Source organism: Hordeum vulgare, chromosome 4H (genome assembly GCF_904849725.1).
Source record: "Hordeum vulgare subsp. vulgare chromosome 4H, MorexV3_pseudomolecules_assembly, whole genome shotgun sequence".
NCBI lineage: Eukaryota > Viridiplantae > Streptophyta > Magnoliopsida > Poales > Poaceae > Hordeum > Hordeum vulgare.
In genome coordinates this window covers 385,785,733-385,799,738 of record NC_058521.1, presented here as the reverse complement: position 1 = coordinate 385,799,738, position 14,006 = coordinate 385,785,733, and the positions used below count along the sequence as shown (strand labels likewise).

Genomic DNA, 14,006 nt, shown 5'->3' with positions numbered 1-14,006 from the left:
AGGCTTATACCTGAATCATTACCTTCGTCGAGTTCCCAATCTTCAGAGTTGTGTTAAATTCTTTCCAATAAGTCCCATTTGAATTCAATACATTTCTTCATAAAGGAACCACCACAAGAAGTGTCGAGCATGTATTGATCATTACGAGAGAGCCGAGCATAAAAATTCTGAATGATAATTTCTCTCGGGAGCTCATGATTGGGGCATGAATATAACATTGACTTAAGCCTCCCCCAAGCTTGAGCGATTCTTTCTCCTTCACGAGACCAAAAATTATAAATATAATGTCGATCACGATGAACCAGATGCATAGGATGAAACTTCTCGTGAAATTCCAATTTCAATCGGTTGTAGTTCCATTATCCAATATCATCACATAGCCTATACCATGTCAACGCCTTTTCCTTGAAATATAAAGGAAACACTTTCTTCTTGACATCATCCTTGGCCAGACCTGCAAGCTTAAATAATCCACAAACTTCATCCACATAGATTACATGCAAATCAGGATGTAGTGTTCCATCTCCTGCATAAGGATTAGCTAGAAGTTTTTCTATCATACCCAAAGGAATTTCATAATAGATATTTTTAGTAGGTGCAGAAGGTTGAGGAGCATCTCTTTGTGCTTCCGGTCGGGGTGAAGATACCCCGAACAAGCCCCTCAAACGATTATTTTCCATAGTGACAAGTGATAGTCAATTTTAGCACACTATATAAATTTTTCCTTACCCACAAGTATAGGGGACCTATCGTAGTCCTTTCGATAAGTAAGAGTTTCGAGCCCAATGAGGAGTAGAAGGAAATGACAAGCGGTTTTCAGTAAGGTATTCTCTACAGTCACTGAAATTATCGGTGACAGATAGTTTTGTAATAAGGTAATTCGTAACAGGTAGCAAGTAAAAAATGTAAAAATGATGCAGCAAGGTGGACCAATCCTTTTTTAGCAAAGGACAAGCCTGAATAAACTCTTATATAAAGAAAAGCGCTCCCGCGGACACATGGGAATTTATGTCAAGCTAGTTTTCATCATGCGCATATGATTCGCGTTCGTTACTTTCATAATTTGATATGTGGGTCGACCAGCTCTTGGGTGCTACCCTTACTTGGAAAAACCTCCCACATATGATTAAACTCTCTCGTAAGCATCCAAAATTATGAAATAAGAATTAAGATAAATCTAACCATAGCATGAAACATATGGATCCAAATCAGCCCCTTATGAAGCAACACATAAACTAGGGTATAAGCTTCTGTCACTCTAGCAACCCATCATCTAATTTTTACTTCCCAATTCCTTCCTCTAGGCCCAAATAATGGTGAAGTGTCGTGTAGTCGACGTTCACATGACACCACTAGAGAAGAGACAACATATATCTTATCAAAATATCGAACAAATACCAAATTCACATGATTACTTATAACAAGACTTATCCCATGTCCTCAGGAACAAACGTAACAACTCACAAAGCATATTCATGTTCACAATTAGAGGAGTATTAATAATCATTGAGGATCTGAACATATAATCTTCCACCAAGTAAACCAACTAGCATCAACTACAAGGAGTAATCAACACTACTAGCAACCCACATGTACCAATCTGAGGTTTTGAGACAAAGATTGGATACAAGAGATGAACTAGGGTTTGGAGAGGAGATGGTGCTGATGAAGATGTTGATGGAGATTGACCCTCTCTCGATAAGAGGATCATTGGTGATGACGATGGCTTCGATTTACCCCTCCGGGAGGAAAGTTCCCCTAACGGAATAGCTCTGCGGGAGATCTAGATTGGTTGTGTCGAAGTTCCGCCTCAAGACGGCGGCGCCTCGTCCCGAAAGGTCTGATATGATTTTTTCCAGGTCAAAATCCTTCATATAGCATAAGATGGGCACCGAAGGCCTGCCAGGGGGCCCACAAGCCTGTAGGACGCGACCAGGGGGTAGGACGCGCCCTTGGCTTGTGACATCCTGGTGGGTCCCCTCCGGTATTTCTTTCGCCCATTATTTTTTATATATTCCAAAACAATTCTCTGTAGCTTTTGAGGACTTTTGGAGCTGTGCAGAATAGGTCTCTCAAATTTGCTTCTTTTCCAGTCCAGAATTCCAGCTGTCGCCATTCTCCCTCTTCATGTAAATCTTGTAAAATAAGATAGAAAAGGCATAAGTATTGTACCATAATGTGTATTAACAGACCATAATGCAAGAAATATTGATATAAAAGCATGATGCAAAATGGACGTATCAGGCGACGAGGGAAGAACGGCGACGAGAGGGTGGTGATTGGTCTCTCATACCATGTTGTTCGGTGTCCGATCTAGATCTCGATTAACAATCACTCAGTCATGGGAATACACTTCTTTTTTGCAAAGGAAAACATCTTAAATCTACCAGCTGATTTCCATGTCGCGTAAGCCGTCTCGAATGCATGATACGTGTCCAATCCATGACCTCTCGCATCGTTCTAGCCTTATCTTATTCCCATCCGCATGTTCGCACATTCTTTTTCCCCTCCACCTGTTGTCACACGCGGGAGAGGAGGCATGGTGTTGTAGCATGAAGGAGAAGGTTCAAGCCTGGCGCCGCTCATCATTGGCGTTGCAACTCAACACATGAAGGCCGGAGGCAGGTGCCGCTCATCGTCGGTGGAAGCCGCGTCCCCGTAGATCTCGCCATGGCGGTGGAGCTACAATGCAACACAAGCGGCACCTGTTGGGGAACGTTGCATGGGAAACAAAAAATTGCCTACGCACACGCAATATCCATGGTGATGATCATCTACTAGAGGGGAGAGGGAATCTACATACCCTTGTAGACCGCTAAGCGGAAGCGTATATAATGCGGCTGATGTAGTGGAACATCTTCCTGATCCAAATCGCGGCCCGTCCCGCGATCTCATCACGATCCGTCTCGCGATCCCGTCACGATCCATCCCGATATAGTGCCGAACGGACGGCACCTCTGCGTTCAGAACACGTACAGCTCGATGACGATCACCATCTTCTTAGGGGCGGAGAGGTAGCTGAATTCTCCGGCAACACAACGACATGGCGGTGATGGTGGTGGAGCTACTCCGGCAGGGCTTTGTCGTGCCGTATCGAACTAGCTACGGGGTGTCACGAAGTGGTGAAGGGAGAGAGGGTTGCACTATGGCTTGGGGTGCAAAAAGCCTCCCAAACCTCCACTATATATAGGTGGAACAACAGGGAGCGTTGCCTTGCCTCCTACTCAAAGTAGGAGGGTTCAGCCGAACCAAGAGGGAGGAGTCCTCCTCCAGTTCAGTTTGGTGGAGGACTCCTTCCCCACTTGTCCACCTCATTCCTTTTTCTCCTTTTTCCTTTTTAATTTGCTTTGGCCGAAATAGGTAATTGGGCTGGCCTCACAAGCCCACTAAGGGCTGGTGCGCCACCCATAGACCTATTAGGTCCTCTCCCGGGTGAGTGGCCCCTCCACGTAAAACCCCGGAACCGGTTCATCACTCCCGGTACTTTACCGGTAATGCGTGAAATCTTTCTGGAAGCCAAATGCAACATTCCTATATATCAATATTTGTTTTCGGACCATTTCGGAAACACTCGTAACGTCCGGGATGTCATCCGAGACTCCGAACAACCTTAGGTTACCAACATCAATAATTCAACTATACCGAAACATCACCGAACCTTAAGTGTGCGGACCCTGTGGGTTTGAGAACTATGCATACATAACATGAGACACTCTTCGGTCAATAACCAATAGTGGGACCTGGATGCCCATATTGGATCCTACATATTTTACGAAGATCTTCATCGGTTGAACCTCTATGTAAAGGATTCAGTTAATCACGTATGATGTTCCCTTTGTCCATCGGTATGTTACTTGCCCAAGATTCGATCGTCGGTATTTCCATACCTAGTTCAATCTCGTTACCGACAAGTCTCTTTATTCATTCCGTAATACAAGATCCCGTGACTAACTCCTTAGTCACATTGCTTGCAAGGCTTGTTGTGATCTTGTATTACCGAGTGGGCCCCGAGATACCTCTCCGTCATACGGAGTGACAACTCCCAGTCTTGATCCATGCCAACCCAAGAGACACCTTTGGAGATACATGTAGAGCACCTTTAGAGTCACCCAGTTACGTTGCGACATTTGATACACACAGGGTCTCCACACTTAAGGTTCGGTGTCCGGGAGTTGCATGATCTCATGGTCGGAACAGATACATTGACATGTAGAAAACAGTAGCAATAAAGTGACACGATCATATGCTACGTTCATAGTTTGGGTATTGTCCATCACATCATTCTCCTAATGATGTGATCCCGTTATCAAGCGACAACACTTGTCTATGTCTAGGAAACCTTGACCATCTTTGATGAACAAGCTAGTCAACTAGAGGCTCACTAGGGACAGTGTGTTGTCTATGTATCCACACATGTATTTAAGTTTCCAATCAATACAATTCTAGCATGGATAATAAACAATTATCATGAACAAGGAAATATAATAATAACCAATTTATTATTGCCTCTAGGGCTTATTTCCAACAATGCCCCGACCCTGTGAAGCTCGCTGGCAGCGATGCTGCAGTGGAGCTCTCGTCGGCTATCAAAGTTGTAGTGCTCGCGCCAGTTGTCGAAGTTGCGGTGCTTCAACGCACGCAACAACCATGGGGCTAATCGCTGGACACGAAGCTTCAACATAGCAGCCATGGGGCTGCTCGACGTAAACAAAGCTTGAACGCAGCAACCATGATGGTGCTCGTCGATGAGAGAGCCGTAACGCAACAACGATGGTGCTACAATGCAACATCCATGGTGTTGCTCACTGGCGACAGAGCTGCAATGCAGCAACGATAGTGCTTCAAAGCAGCATCCTTGGCATCGCTCGCCAACGACGAAGCTTCAACACAGCATCTGTGGCGTTGTTTGTCAGCGAGAGAGCTGCAACACAACATCTATGGTGCTGCTCGCCGGTGATAGAGCTGCAAAGGTGTGATGATGGTGTTACATTATGTATACAACAGGATATATGTTTAACGTGTAACCTATTCTATCTCTTCTTCTCTTCCTTGTTTAAACCGAACTACTGAGATCATCATCGGTCTCTTTCTTGTACTCCAAGTTTTGCCCAATATAAATACATAAGCGGCCCGAGCAAAGGGTTCAACGCTTCCAACCTATTTTACATGGTATCAGAGGTTCTTCTTCATATACCGAAGATCGCATCTAGCTACCTCTCCCGTAGCCGAGATCATGTATTCTTCTGAAGCCCTATCTTCCCCCATAAGCTCGCTGACCACCTCTGAACCCTCCACCTTTTCACCATCATCCAGCAACAATGTTGCCTCTCTCGGACCGCCACCTCAGGAGAAGCTGGCGAGGGGAAACTTCCTTCTATGGAAGGTCGTTGTGCTCCCTCTAATCAGAGGTGCACAGATGGAGCACCACCTCGAAGGGAAGAGTCTGGTCCCGTCGGCCACCCTCACCATCACCAAGGACGGGAAAGAAGAACAGATTGTTAACTTCGCCCGATCCCTCTGGTACACATAGCAGCAATAGCTTCAAGGGTATCTGATGGGATCCCTCTCCCACGACATCCTTGCACAAGTCACCACGCTCCAGACATCGGCAGAGGTGTGGAGCGCCATCCACGCCATGTTTGCTGCTCAAAGCCAAGCCCAGGTCATCAACACTCGCATCAAGCTATGAACCTGCAAAAAGGTAACATGACCATGGCTGAATATCTTGGCAAAATCAAGACTCTTACAGATGAAATCACATGCTGCACCGGAGCTCCTCTTCCTGATGCCGAGATCGTCTCCAAAATCTTGGCTGGACTCGATCTGGAGTACAATCCAGTTGTGTCTGCCTTGGCGGCTAGGGTTGAGCGAGTCTCAGTTCAGGAGCTATATAGCCAGCTCTTGAGCTTTGACGCCCGCCTAACTCTTCTCCACGGCACCAACATCAAGCAGTCCTCCGCCAACTCTGCTTCCCGAGGCCGTGGACGCAGACGCAGTTATCACGGGCAGAACTGCAACTCCAACAGCAACGGTCGAGGCTGCCGCAACAACCAAGGCGAGGGTGGTCGCTCTGGTGGTGGCGGTTACAGCGACAACACAAGAGGTGGTGGCTTCAACAACAACAACAACCGCCGCTCCTCTTCCTCTCGACGCTCTCGCTGCTAGCTGTGTAAAAAGACACGCCGTGAGGTCATGGACTGTTGGCGTCGCTATGATGAAGATTACGTCCCCGACGCTCGTCATGCCGCCACAACTATTTGTGAATAAGGAGGAAATGGCATCTGTTTCGTCGACTCGGGTGCAACAGACCATGTCACAAGCGAACTAGAGCAACTTGATGTTCGTGAAAGATACCTCGACAATGACCAAATTCACACCGCAAGCGGTGGGGGTATGGATATTTGTCACATTGATCAAGCTTCTAGCAATTCCCCTACTCTCAAACGTGATCTAATCCTTAGAGATGTCCTTCATGTTCCACAAGCCAATAAAAATCTTGCGTCTATGTCTCGTCTAGCCACTGATAATAATGTCTTCTTTGAAACTCACCCTCATTATTTTTTCATAAAGGACCGGGTAACGAGGGAACTTCTTCATCACGGTAGATGCATTGGAGGGCTCTAACCCATCACATTCGGAGCACTAAGTCGCAAGCGTCGTCAAGACTACTCTGCTATCAAGTCGTCTTTGGTAAGGTGGCATGAAAGATTAGGACATCTGTCATCGATCATAGTTAAACATGTAGTCAATAAAGGCAAACTTCCATTGTCACATAGTCAAATTATTGATTCGGTTTGTGAGGCATGCCAATGTTCCAAAAGTCATCAACTTCCTTATCCCAAGTCAAATAGTGTGTCTCATGCTCCTTTAGAGCTTATCTTCAGTGATGTATGGGGTCATGCCAGAGATTACTTTGGAAGAAATAAATATTATGTTAGTTTCATTGTTGACTATAGCAAGTTCACTTGGATTTATTTGCTCAAATATAAGTCTAAAGTCGTTTCCATCTTTCAAGAGTTTCATAGACTTGTTGAAAGGCACTTTAACAGGAAAATCCTGACAGTACAAAGTGACTGGGGAGGGGAGTATGAAAAACTCAACTCCTTCTTTCGTAGCATAGGTATTCAACATCATGTTTCTTGCCCACATGCTCACCAACAAAACGGCTCTGCTAAAAGAAAACATTGTCACATTGTTGAAGTTGGCCTCTCATTGCTAGCTCATGCATCAATGCCTCTCAAATATTGGGATGAAGCATTCATCACAGCAATCTATCTCATTAATCGACTCCCTAGTAATGTCATTGTCAATTCCACTCCGTTGGAACGCCTATACCATCAAAAACCTGACGACAACTCTCTCAAAATCTTTGGGTGTGCTTGCTACCCCAATCTACACCCATAAAATCATCATAAGCTTGAGTTTCAGTCCACTCAATGTGTCTTCCTTGGTTATAGCAATCTTCATAAGGGATACAAGTGCCTAGAAATTGCAACTGGACGTATCTATATCTCTCGAGATGTTGTTTCTGATGAAACTATCTTTCCGTTTGCCAAACTTCTACGTGCTAAAATAGCACTTCTCCCAGACTATGATACAATTTCTGATCACTTGGGTGAATTGTCTAAAGCTGGTCATGTGAATAAATCCATGCAAAATTGTATTTCTGCTAACTCATGTGCAGAACTGGACCATGGTTTCATGTGCAAAGATGCAGCCAACACAGCTGACGCTTGTCCCAAGGAGGATCTCGCTAGCAGGCAATCTGGAGTGCGATTCCACGGGATTCTTCTCCTCAGCGGGTGGCTGACGACTCAGTGGCCGACGGCATGGCGCTCATGGGCGACTCTCCTCTTGCCACCAGCCCGGCTATTCCGACACGCGCGGATCCGGAGGGCGATCCCAAGGAGAGCTCTAACCAGGCGGATCACGGGCATGGGTCTTCTGTGGAGTCCTCTCCTGCTGCAGAACATGATGCACAAACAATTCCTCAAGGTTCAGCTCCGATATTGCCCATTGCTTCTCGCCGGCATACAAGGTCTCAGACAGGTATCATCAAGAAGAAGGAATATACATATGGTACAATAAGGTATGCCAAAACAAAACGAGCTTTTCTCACTACTGCTGGTGAACCAGTTAATTTGTCCGATGCTCTGGCTCACAAAGATTGGGAGCAGCCATGGACAGTGAGTATGATGCACTTATGAAAAATAAAACTTGGCACCTAGTACCACCCAAGAGTGGTAGAAATATCATTGACTGTAAGTGGGTGTACAAAATAAAAAAGAAAGTCTGATGGAAGTATATACAGATACAAAGTGAGATTAGTTGCAAAAGGTTTCAAACAGAGGTTTGGCATTGATTATGAGGATACCTTCAGTCCTGTTGTTAAATCAGCTACTATTCGGCTTGTTTTGTCTATTGTTATTTCCAGAGGTTTGAGTCTAAGACATCTAGATGTTCAGAACGCGTTTCTTCATGGTGTTCTTGAGGAAGATGTGTTCATGCGGCAGCCACCGGGTTATGAGGATCAAGGTACACCACATTATGTGTGTAAGTTTTACAAAGCTTTATGGTTTGAAATAGGCCCCAAGAGCTTGGTACTCTAGATTGAGTATGCAATCACAGCAACTTGGATTTAGATCATCCAAGGCAGACACCTCACTATTCTTCTACAATAAAGAGAATGTCACTATCTTTGTGCTTGTTTATGTTGATGATATCATTGTGACTAGTTCAAGTTCAAGTGCTACTACTGGTCTGCTTAAAGATCTCAAGTTAGAGTAAGCTCTCAACGACTTGGGAGATCTTCATTACTTCCTTGGCATAGAAGTCAAACAAATAAGAGATGGTATACTTCTCACACAAGGAAAGTATACAACTGACATACTCAGGAGGGTAGGATTGGAAAATTGCAAACCTGTAAGTACACCCATCTCAACTTCAGAAAAACTTTCAGTTGAGAGTGAAGATGCACTTGGTTCAGAGGATGCAACAAATTACAGGAGTGTTGTGGGTGCTTTACAATACTTAACACTTACACGTCCTGATATTTCTTATGTTGTAAACAAGGTATGTCAGTTTCTTCATGCCCCTAGCACTACTCATTGTACTACAGTCAAGAGAATTTTGAGGTATCTTAAGTTTTCGGAAGGGCTTGGTCTTCAAATTACCAAATCCTCTTATATGCTTGTTACTGCCTACTATGATGCAGACTGGGCCGGATGTGTTGATGATAGAAGGTCCACTGGTGGATTTGTTGTGTTTCTGGGAACCAATCTTGTGTCATGGAGTGTAAGAAAGCATGCTAGAGTCTGCAAGTCAAGCACTGAGGCTGAATACAAAGCTATGGCAAATGCCACAGCTGAAGTAATGTGGATACAAACACTACTCTATGAGCTTGGAGTTAAAACTACGAAAGCTGCCAGACTATGGTGTGATAATATTGCTGCAACTTATCTATCAGCCAATCCTGTTTTTCATGCACGCACAAAACATATTGAAGTTGATTTTCATTTCGTCAGAGAAAGAGTAGCCAGAAAGCTTCTTGAGATTCGGTTCATTCCTACAGGAGATCAACTTGCTGATGGATTCACAAAACCACTTACTATGAGGAGGTTGGATGAGTTCAAATACAATACTAACCTTGGCAGAAGTTCATAAGGTTTAGATTGAGGGGGAGTGTTAGATTATGTATAGGATAGGATATATGTTTAACTTGTAACCTATTCTATCTCTTCTTCTCTTCCCTGTTTAAACCGAACTCCTGAGATCATCATCGATCTCTTTCTTGTACTCCAAGGTTTGCCCAATATAAATACATACGCTGTCCGAGCAAAGGGTTCAACGCTTCCAACCTATTTTACAGATGTTTGCGGATCTCATGTGCGGTGAAGTTAGAAAAGCTGGAGGAAGACGAAGACGATGATTGAAGAAGGAATCAAGCGGCTCTAATCAATCATTATGAGGCAAATCGAACGGCTTGCTAGGTGGCTGATCTTTGCCAGTTGATTTGTAGCAAGCCCCTATTGCAAAAGAGAAGGAAAGAACAGAGGAAAGGGTCGCCAAGGAAAGAACATAGGAAAGGGTCGCCGTGTCCCATACCGTTTGCCTGATCCAACTGGATGCCTTTGCTTGTACCACGTACCTACCGTTCGGTTGCATGATCCGAGGTGGCCTGGCAGTGACACGACCTCTCCCTTGATTGGCTCGTGCAGTGTCTTCTGTTGGCATGGCAGTCAGCTGCCATGTCTGACGCTCCTCTGACTTGGGCTGCTAACAGGTAACCTCCCAAAAACATTTTAGGCTTTGTTTGGTTTATTTAAATTTAAAGGGGTTTGGAATGGATTGAAAGGGATTAAATCTCCTATAAATCAAAATCCACCTTAATCCCCTCAAATCTCTTTGTCGAAGGGATTAACCAAACAAGCCCTTAAGGTGTGTGCGAAAAACTCAACATCCAATTTCATGGGAGCAAGGAACACCACCGCGTCGTCGGCATAAAGAGAGGCCCAGGTCAGCATAAAGCATGAAGCTTCAAGGATTTGTTCCAGCATTATCGCTATCTCATTCATATACTGCATACACCAGAGATATAGGAGATTTGTTTTCTTAATCGCTATCTCTCATAGACTGCATACACCAGAAACATAGGGATTCATTGTGAACGTTGTGTAGAGCGGTATTACCCCGCGAACTGAGCAGATTCCACATGAGATAGCGGCCAAGTGACTTCTGTCTTAACAGAAGCTTTAAAAATACAAACAACGTGGCAAAATACGATTTGCCGACAGTGTATCAATCACTCATGTACATAACTTCAAACCCCAGTTCAGCACTCGCAATGTAAAAGGTAAAAGGCGAGTTCACTGATCGCTGGACAAATAAGTACTGTAGATAGATAACTTTTGCTAACGGTCGTCAGCCGCATCTTATTTCCTTTCTCCTTGGCGATGACATGAAGTCTCTTCTCCCTGAGACGAGCACACAGCAGTTTAGCAGGGGACGAATATGGGAGACGGAACAGTTAGTGTGTCTCATCTAATGCAAGCGGCACACTCTTCACCTGCATGAACAAAAGAGACGCCGATCAGAAGAGCATCTTTAACGCACAAGTAGTATGATTCTCTGTTCTCCCTCGTCTCGAGACGAAAAAAGAACATCTCAAGAAGAGAAGAGAAGAGAAGAAGTGGATGCAAGTCAAATATGATCTAGAAACTGTGGTATTGGTATGAGCAATTAGTGCCGAGGCTGAGAGGCCACTGCATACCAGCTCACGGAGTTTCAATATGTAGAACATCTCAAGGTAACGCCTAGTCTCCCGCCTTTCAAGCTTCGAGACGTACTTCCAGAAGCCATAAACCCCAGCCAGTGTCATCAACCTCTCGGAGTAAATCTTCCATGTATACCTAGACACCAAGGAGAAAACAATATCACACAGGCGACCATGAAAAAACACCAGGTAGGCACCTGCCCAAAACAGGATTGGCTGGTACTAACTTCTCGTAAATGCGCTGAAGGCCTTTGTCAGATATCTTAACCCAATGATTAGGGTCCTGTTTGCATTGTCCAAAGAAGTCAGCCATCAATGTGGCAGCCTGATCAGGATGGTAAGGATCAATGTGGAAACCAGAGATCCCGTGCTCTATAATCTCGGCAGGCCCTCCATGTAGTGTTGCAAAAGTAGGGAGTCCACAGGTCATGGCTTCCACAACAGTGAGACCGAATGCTTCATACAAAGCTGGCTGTAGCACAGATAAGCTTATATAGTCAGTATGTAAGGCCCTGTTTGGAACCACTCAGATTATATAATCCAGTTTTTATAATCTATTATGTCTCCAAACATGACAGATTATGGTGTAGATTATAAAAACTAGATTGATAGATTATTAAAAACTCACAATCTATTCTACCCCAGCTAAAATCAGATTATGGATTACTAATGACCCAGTACCCTTGTAAAGTTGGAGATAATTACATTCCTGCCACCGCCATCCTCTTTTTTTTTTAAAATGCAGAGGACAGAGAGGTCATTATGCAATGTAAAACCTGGATTACAGTTTATATAATCTGATATCCAAACATGCCTACCTAGATTATTTTTATAAACCAGATTATATAATCTATCTTCATAATTCAGATTATCATAATCTATTGTGGTTCCAAACAGGGCCTAAGCCACTTGGATAAGAATAGGACCCACAAAACTTCTGCCTCTAGAACGACACAAATTACAACTTCACAACTATACCTGCACAAAGGCACCATGAGTATCAGCAATGTAGCGATACAGCTCACCGTTGCGAACCCTGTTCGTCTGGGCAGAGATCCAACGGAACTGCCCAAACAAGTTATATGTCTTAATAAGTTCATGCATCTTCTCTATCTCTGCGATCTCTTCTCTGTCCTTTGATTTCTTGACATCGTTATAGCCAGCGACCACAACAAGGTTTACCAGCGACCTTAGCTTAGCGTTTTTACTATAAGCTTTGACTAGTCCTGTCATGTTTTTAACCCGGTCAAGTCTTGCCATGGAGAAGAGAATTGGTTTCGATGGGTCATCCAGATGTCCACTGCGAAAAACAGTAATTATCATCAGAAAGACCACGTGTCAACACTATTTGCAGGACCATACTACTAATATCACTAAGATTGTGCAGAAAATCATCATCCATTATTCATGGTAATGGTAACTGAAATCTACAAGAAGTGCAAACTTTTAACTCAAAATACTCCTAGTATTGTGAACGCAACAAGATAACAGCGAGTTCTCACATGTGTTCATCGTTTTGCTCTGGGTCATAAATCAAGCTCTCAATTGAACCATGAAGGGCAGTGAGCCGCTTGGCCTTTTCAGTGAATGGAAAATATATAGACATGTCAGCTCCAGGAGATACTATGTTGAACTTTGGATCAAAAACATCAATCCCATGGACAACGCGGTACAGCCCAGGAAGAGTAAAAGCAGTATGGCTCTCGTACTGTCCAACTGTGTTTTTGCTGCATACCATGGAAATGTAAGAATTAAGTATGAGTGTCTTGTCAATAATACCGATGTACGATCGGAACCAATGCAAGATAGAAATGCAACAATTCTACATATTACCCTGGTATTAAATAATTAATGAAACAGCATATAATTTTCATGCAAGTCTGCATACTACTCCCTCCGTCCTAAAATAAGTAACTCAACTTTGTATTAAAGTTAGTACAAAGTCGAGTCACTTATTTTGGGACGGAGCAAGTACATGTGAGCAGATTAGTTAACCAAGATGAAACGACAAAGGAAAAAAAATGGTCTGGCCAACAAGGTAGAATAGAAGAAACCTTCCAGCGATTTCTTGGTACGTGCTGGTGATAATGAAATCAGCATTGTTCATTGCAATTATATCAGCAGTAAACTGACAAGAGAAATGGTACTTCTCATCGAACTTCTTCCAGTATATGTCTGAATCTGGATATTTGGTCTTTTCCAGTGCATGAGCAATATTGCACTGCAAAGAATATTCTGACATGATTGGTAAAGAAAAAAGTTTGAAACCTCAACCATAGTTTAACAAGTCATACCTGAGTAATTCCCATCTTATATGATAGCAATGATGCCACAAGATTTCCATCACTGTAGTTCCCAATTATGAAATCTGGGGTACCCTGTAATTCTGCAGAAATTTCACCAGCTGCATCCTGTATAAAAGAAACATTATATTGCTTCCATTTTGTTACATAAATTAAAAAAAAATCTAAAATAATAGCAAGTGTCAGATGAGACTGAACACAAATTCATACGCAGAGGAAGTGTTCGTGTAGAAATTATAACGAGGAAATTTGTCCTTAAAAGTTGTGGTCCTTTCTACATAAGCAACTCTGCACCTTACATAGTTGTGTTATGTCCAATAAAATATGGCATCATTCCATACCATAGAGATTTCATGATATATATGATATAGATGCAATGTCTTCCTCTTGGGACTCTTTCAAGAAAGAAGATTACAGTTCATGATCATCTC

At 43.5% G+C, this 14,006-nt stretch overlaps 1 protein-coding gene and 1 non-coding gene across 2 annotated transcripts in view; one reads left to right on the top strand and one right to left on the bottom strand.

Moving 5' to 3' along the window:
* Window positions 1-5,775: 5,775 nt before the first annotated feature.
* On the top strand, window positions 5,776-5,915 carry LOC123451590. Its single transcript, XR_006632428.1, has one exon. It is a non-coding gene; the product is annotated as a small nucleolar RNA Z247 (small nucleolar RNA).
* Window positions 5,916-10,637: 4,722 nt separating this feature from the next.
* Window positions 10,638-14,006, bottom strand: part of LOC123448679 (sucrose synthase 4) — a 43,867-nt gene continuing 40,498 nt past the window's right edge. Inside the window, exons 9-15 of the mRNA XM_045125646.1 lie at window positions 13,567-13,683; window positions 13,327-13,493; window positions 12,775-12,999; window positions 12,251-12,572; window positions 11,500-11,744; window positions 11,270-11,408; window positions 10,638-11,065 (exon numbers count right to left, since the gene is read on the bottom strand). Coding sequence (XP_044981581.1) covers window positions 11,027-11,065; window positions 11,270-11,408; window positions 11,500-11,744; window positions 12,251-12,572; window positions 12,775-12,999; window positions 13,327-13,493; window positions 13,567-13,683 — 1,254 coding nt within the window. The 3' untranslated portion in view covers window positions 10,638-11,026. The remainder of the gene's footprint in view (window positions 11,066-11,269; window positions 11,409-11,499; window positions 11,745-12,250; window positions 12,573-12,774; window positions 13,000-13,326; window positions 13,494-13,566; window positions 13,684-14,006) is intronic.